A 7,270-nucleotide genomic window follows, 5' to 3' on the forward strand; every position below is an offset into this window, starting at 1 on the left:
GGATTGTTCAAGAGAAGCAATCTTCGATAGTGTTTCCTTGGATGTGGAATATTATCGTAGCGGAGGAGGATCGTTTCAGGCAAAACAATCTTCTAATTTGGAAGCAGTTACAGGCGTAGCGATTTTCAAGCGGGATGGCATTCTCTAGCTTGCAGGAGGTCATCAAAACAATCGGTTACTTTCAAAGACGTGTGCTCGACGGTGCAAGATACGCGTTTCTTAACTCTTTTATCTGTTTAACTAACGCTAGTTTGCAGGTATCGGCGTTACAAGGGTGGTTTAGGATCGCAGAACGTTCTGAATCATTCTCCGTCCCTATCGATACTTTGACTTTTGTTTTCGAAACTCGCGTTTCTCCAAACTCAGTCAAAGTGGGGGCTTCTGTAGATACCCATTTGTGTCTCCCCAAAACCAAACCCAGTGATGAGTACCTTTCACGTCGAATCATAATCGAATGAAGCGAAAGTGTGGAAAGTCTAGTGTTGCGGATAGTTTTAGTTTCTTTTCTCTTCTCTCTGTTTTTGAAAACTTATTTTACGAAAACAGCCAATCCAGTTTGGTTGGTCCATGATATGGGTCCAATAGTAGTGTAGTTGGATAGGGCTTGACAAGACCTTTCCAACGATATATTATAAGCCTAATTCCGATAAATATTTAGGAAGTTATGGCCAATTTACTAAACTGGGCCCGGTTTGAGCCTTATGTGCGGCCCAATGATCTAAAGGAGGGCCTAATATGATTTATCATTCCTAATGCAGTTATGAATGGTTTTAGTCTTCTAGATTCTTCTAGAAGGTTCTTTTCATTCCTAATTCAATTAGCATTGATAAATTGACTTTTGTTGACTTTTTCAGAGTTTTAATTAAAATCAAAGAGCATTTTTGAGGAAAATATACGATTTTATCCTCCTATACGGAAGAATTTATCTAAATTGAGAAAGCGCGTCAAAAACAGTGTTGGCGCCAAACGCCTGGCGCCAATAGCCTAATGTTGGCGCCAGCTCTGTTTCACGTGCGCCAATACTCTGTTTTGTTAATTTTATCTTTTTGGCTGATTTTCTCTATAAATAACGACGTAAAAACTCCGTTTTCATTCACCTACAACCAGTTTTCAATTCTCTTTCATTCTCTTTAATCATTCGCTAATTCCCATCAAGATTTCCTTAATCATTCACCATCTCTTTCTCTCTTATTTTCTCTCTTTTTAAAACTTGCTTTTTACATACAAAATTCCGCATTCGCAAGATCTAGACACACCTAGCCATATTCGAAGTTGCCTTCGCCCTAGACGTGAAAGGTTTAATTTCTGAGGGTTTGGTCCCAAATCTCTATTTCTATTATTTAATTTAATTGTTTTGTTTATTATTTTCCTTGAAGTTACTAACGTGTGTATTTTGTTATTAGAAAGAGGTACGAGGCATCAAAGTAAGTACTTTAATGATTTTTATTGATGTTATGATGTAGAGATCATGCTTAGATTGTTATTTTGATTCCTAGTATCATATCTAGGGTAATTTTAATATCAAGTATGATTAAAAGTACGATGCTTCCTATGTTTTTCCTAATATTTATGATTGTTAGTATCATGTTAGGGTTAAAGATTTGATTTTTATTGCTTAGTGACATGCTAGGATTTGTTATTAATCTTGTTAGTATCATGCCTAGGATCTTGCTATTATTATGCTTTAATATTAACATGAACATGATTATGATTATAATTGTTATAATTTATGGTTATTATTATTATTATTATTATTATTATTATTATTATTATTATTATTATTATTATTATTATTATTATTATTATTATTATTATTATTATTATTATTATTATTATTATTATTATTATTATTATTATTATTATTATTATTATTATTATTATTTCATTTATGACGATTATTATTATGATTATTATTTTTATGATTATTATTAATTATCTTGATGACGATTATAATTTTATTGTTATGATATTTATTATTATTTTATTATGTTGCTTGATTATATTTTATTTTTATTGCTTGATCACACCTTTTATTGCATTTTTAAAGGGAATTTAGTACTTGTAATCACGCTTAATGAGATATTAATAATCTTGTTAGGGTTAATTTGATTATAATTTCAAGTGATCACCAATAATAGTTTATTTGTGCATTAAATTCAACCAACATATATAGATAAACAGGTTTAGGGTTAATCCTATTTATTGTATGTTAATTAAAAAGCGCACATGAATACGATCAGAATAAAGTAGAGGCCTATTATTAGGGCAGGTTCAATCTCTTTTAGGTTGGATTTGTACCTTCATCCCCGAACCATTATTTGGTTCTAGACCTTATGGAGTTGACGATCTCTTGGATCATTAAGGGGTGTAACCTTCACCCTGTGAACGGTTTACAAGTTCCTAAAACTTGTTGGCGACTCTTTTGCTCTATCTTCTTCCCTTTTGGACGCCACCGTACTTAAGTGTATGATCACATCCACCCTGGTGGTCTCCCTACAGTACTCATCTTCTTCTTCAAGGTTTTTCACACAAAACGCACTACCCACCACTTGACTCTTCAAGCAATGAATAATTTGCTCTTTATACTGGACCAAGAAGACTCCATAGCTCTCACTAAACATCTTGGACACACAAGACCTTTTCTTCGTTTTATGAGAACATCAAACAATTTGATTAACTCACAAAATTAAGAACACTAACTCCATGATGCTATGCATCCCTAGGATTATTGGATCTTCAAACTTTTGGTTGTATCATATACAAATATTCTTTCATGAACAATTTCAAGAAAGCGTTTTGAAACCCATCTACCAAATCTCATAAGGTAGTAATCACTAAAATATCTTTAATAGATCTTTGAAACATGACTAATGTAAAGTTTTCGTCGTAGTCATAGTCATACTATGAATTAGTTGAATCCTTTGCCAAGTCTTTGCTTACTTAGAAAACATTTTTCTTTCTTGTCTGTTTTGCTTATAATGGGTCTCACCCAATTAGGCAAATTATTCAAGTGTCATACACTTGCTTACAGACTTAGAACCTATTTCAGATTTCCTGGTTTTTTAAACCACTTGGAGTTATAACTTGTCAAATCATCTTTGTTACTTGCATAATCATCATGTTCCAAAACGAATGTTTTAGAACTCTTAATCAATATGAAATCATATTTCTTTGACTAAGTTTTACATATACTAGTCATCATTGTGGGTTTTATGCAACAATTGAAACTCACACAACAACTTTGTTTAGTTTTCAATGAGAAACGACAATAGAGGAGTTGCACTTGGAATGTACTACCTTCGACACATGGTTATGAATCTCATTGCACTTAAAGAGACCACGCGTTGTCATTTGTAACATGAGGGGAATCATGCTCATATTGTTGCTTTAATTCGATTACTTCTCAAATTTCTTCAAGATTTTCGAATTCACTTTTCTTGAACTTTTCAAGATTCTCGAACTTTCCAAGTCTATTACATTTTCCAAGTCCAAACCACATTTTAATCACGCACCCTTAATCTTAAAAAACACTTGATATAATTTCTTGAAAATTTAAAGAAATTTATTAATAAAAGTAATAATGCTACATACATCATTATTGTGGAATAGTACCACCATAGAACATGATGCGTCCAAATCTATTAGTCCATCCATAATCAATGACACGATAATGTGAATTGTCTGTATAAGTTTCAATCTCATGAGGGTCATTATCTTCCTTCAAATTTTCATCCAACACTACAATTGAACGACAATAAGCAGCATATTCAATGTCTGTGATACCAAGGTAGCCATTTCCCATAGGTGGTAAAGGTTGATCCACAGGGCCATAAGCTTCTCCACCAAATGAGACTTTAGTTGCTAACATTGACAATCCAGTGAATATCTCTTTAGGCCAAAATCCTTGTACAGTGCTTTCATCCCCCAATGTAAGCCACCAATTTCCATATTTCGGATCCTTTGTAATTACACATTAGACATACCAAGTATAAATTATAATCCCATAAGTAAAAACTTAATCAAAGTATAAAGATTACTTTCAAATTATGTAATTTTCTAGAAAATAAAGACAATTTGCATTAACTAACACTACTCCATATATTCATTCTTTTTTGTTTTATTCATTTTTAATTTTAGTTGGTTATTTTGTTCTTTCACTTTGACTTATTCTATGAATCTTGCTAACAAACACTCCCAGGACGTTTGATAAGCCTATAAAAAACTTGGGAGTACATGTCAAAATCACGTGTCAATCATTGTAATTAACGTTTATTTTAATATAATATTTTTACTTATAATTAGCCTATCCAACGCACCTTTTGCTTAAGGCTGACCTTGACCACTTTTACCATATTATCCCTTTAAATTTCCAATAACTACACATTTTAACATACGTTCCCTATTTTTATCTTAAACAAACACAATTTTTTTACTCTCTTTCTCTTACATACTACTTCCTCTGTTTTTTTTTACTTGACCTGTTTCTTTTATCATGCTTGCCAATGCAAAACTTTAACGGTCAATAACTTTAATTCTCTATAATTAAAAAATATAAAAGTTATATATTATGATTGTACTTATTGAGACGAACTCAAAATGATCCAACATGAATATGTTATTCCTTACATATTATTCACAAATCACGGTCAAAGGAGAGGTGGTGAATAGTGTAAAAGTCAAAGCAGGTCAAGTAAAAAAGAACAGAGGAAGTATGTAGCTCCCTGGGAAAGAAGTGGAAAAGAATTGATAGGGATTTTGACACCTCTATGGAAGAGCAGCCGTCCTTTTCGGGGAAAAGGAAGCATCATGTTTTTTCTGAAGTGGAAGCGAGTGTGGCATCTATTGGGAAGCGTTCCAAAGCTATCTCTGAGGTGACTTCTCTTTCTGCTAGTTCGGCGGAGGTTGACACGGATCAACCCCGCCAAGGCCAATGAGTACCTTATGTTGGAACTGCAGGGGGCTTGCTAGCCCTCGTGCAGTTCGGACACTACGCAAGTGGTGTCACTCTTTAACTCCTGATATTTTATTTTTGTCTGAAACCAAAGTTAATAAAAGCATGGCAGAAAACAATAAAAGTAGTTTCAATTTTTCGTACTCTTTTGGTGTTAGTAGTATTGGTAGAGCTGGTGGTTTATGCATTTATTGGAAGAATACTGTTGATTTCTCTTTGTTTTCCTTTTCCCAAAATCACATATGTGGCGATGTTAAAATTGAGTCGGGTTTGACCTGGCGTTTTGTTGGTATCTATGGATGGTCGGAGTCTTGTAACAAAAACAAGACTTGGTCTCTCATTAGACGTTTGTGTGATGATTTTGAGGGACCTATATTGTTTGGGGGTGATTTCAATGAAATTTGTCGTATGATGAAAATGAGGGAGGTGTGGATAATGAGAGAAGGGCTATGCCAGATTTTCGTGAGACGCTTCGGGATTGTGATCTAAGGGACTTGGGTTACGAGGGACAATGGTTCACTTGGGAGAAAGGAAGAACTGTTCAAACTCTTATTCGAGAGAGATTAGACTGCTTTGTTGCTAACGGTCTCTGGTTTGATCTTGTTCGCACCCGGTGGTGGAAAATCTTGCCCGTAAAAAATCTGATCACTCGCCTATTTTTCTGAAATTCGGTGAGCATAGGAGGAAAAAGAAGAAGAAGGGGTTTCGCTTTGAAACTCACTGGTTGCTTGATGGAGAATGTGAACAAGTAGTTCGAGGTGCATGGTGTAGTTACTCTGGGGGGGTGAGTGAGCGAATTAAAGGTGTGGCTGGTGATCTACAAAGTTGGAGTGGTCGCAAGTTTCAAGGGCTAGAGGTACAGATTGACAAGCTCGAGAAAGAACTAAAAGAGGCGCAGGGAATGACGGTTTCATATGATTCTCTTGCAAAATGTGCTGACATTGAGAAGAAGCTCGAGGATCTCTTTGATAAGCAGGAGGCCTACTGGTATCTACGATCTAGGGCCTCGGAAATCAAAGATGGGGATCGTAACACCAAGTACTTTCACCATAAAGATTCTCAACGCAAGAGAAAAAATGAAATTAATGGTCTCTTCGATGCAGAGGGTCACTGGAAAGAGGGGGTAGAGGACATTGAGAAGATTGTTGAACAGTTCTATCAGAATTTGTTAACAGCAGGCTCGTCTTCTGAGGAGGCTTGCGCCAAGGTCCTTGATGCAACAGATAGTATTGTGACTCCAGAAATCAACTCTGAGCTTTTGCGCCCGTATTCGAAAGAGGAGATTTTTGCGGTTCTTTATCAAATGCACCCCTGTAAGGCACCAGGTCCGGACGGTATGCATGCTATATTTTTTCAAAAATTTTGGCATATTGTTGGAGAAGATGTTTCCTGTCTTGTTAGTAATATTTTGCAGGGTAATAAGTCTATTGGCCCGGTGAATTACACTAACATTGTTCTCATTCCAAAAGTGAAATCTCCTACTTTGGTGTCGGAATATAGACCAATTGCTCTCTGCAATGTTCTATATAAAATAGCTTCGAAGGCCGTTGTGATGAGACTCAAATCAATCCTCCCTGGCATTGTTTCAGAAAATCAGAGTGCTTTTATTCCCGGTCGTCTTATTACAGATAATGCTCTAATTGCTCTAGAATTATTTCACACAATGATACGAGATGCAATAGCAAGAGAGGCATGGTCTCTATGAAACTTGATATGAGTAAGGTCTATGACAGGGTTGAGTGGAATTTCCTAGAAAAACTACTCTTGAAATTGGGTTTCGCGGATAGATAGGTGGAGACAATTATGGATTGTGTGACTACGGTTAAATACTCCTTTATTGTCAATGGTGGTGTTTGCGGTTCGGTTTCCCCCTCAAGGGGTCTCCGTCAGGGAGACCCTCTATCTCCATACTTGTTTATGAAGGAGTTATGTCTTCGATAAGTGCAATTACTAGATATATCAAGGATCACTATTATGGAGATAATAAGTTCATTCTATAGGGTCGTCAATGTTTGGTGCTAGATATGACAATTGATCTTTGGGCTAGCTTAATGGCCCAAAGCCTTATAGAATGGATCCTACAAGGTCACACATAAGAGTATTGGGTTAAACAAGTTAGAGGCCCATTATTGGGCCTCATGAGTACATGACATACCATGTTGATAATTGGGCTTGGATAGTTAGAAGAGTCTAATGGGTTTTGGACTTGACATGGTTTTATTTCTAGATATGATCTATAAATATAAATCATGCCTAGGGTTGCATTATACAACAATTGACATACAGTGAATTGTCACACAAGCAACCAAGCATCCCAAA

The 7,270-nt window shown here is 35.5% G+C and overlaps 1 protein-coding gene across 1 annotated transcript; it reads right to left on the bottom strand.

Moving 5' to 3' along the window:
- Positions 1-3,595: 3,595 nt before the first annotated feature.
- On the bottom strand, positions 3,596-4,352 carry LOC145567972 (protein neprosin-like). Its single transcript, XM_081627411.1, has 2 exons — positions 4,317-4,352; positions 3,596-3,958 (listed from the first exon to the last, which is right to left on the bottom strand). The coding sequence occupies exons 1-2, from the start codon at positions 4,350-4,352 to the stop codon at positions 3,596-3,598; spliced, it is 399 nt and encodes a 132-aa protein (XP_081483537.1).
- Positions 4,353-7,270: the final 2,918 nt, after the last annotated feature.

This window comes from Chenopodium album, chromosome 2, assembly GCF_948465745.1.
Source record: "Chenopodium album chromosome 2, dcCheAlbu1.1, whole genome shotgun sequence".
NCBI classification, from domain to species: domain Eukaryota; kingdom Viridiplantae; phylum Streptophyta; class Magnoliopsida; order Caryophyllales; family Amaranthaceae; genus Chenopodium; species Chenopodium album.

Bases quoted from the DNA above. Each gene is read 5' to 3' on its own strand.
- LOC145567972 (XM_081627411.1), bottom strand. From the start codon at position 4,352: ATGGTAAAAGTGGTCAAGGTCAGCCTTAAGCAAAAG. The intron at 3,959-4,316 runs GTGCGTTGGATA...GTAATTACAAAG, and splicing joins AGGTCAGCCTTAAGCAAAAG to GATCCGAAATATGGAAATTG.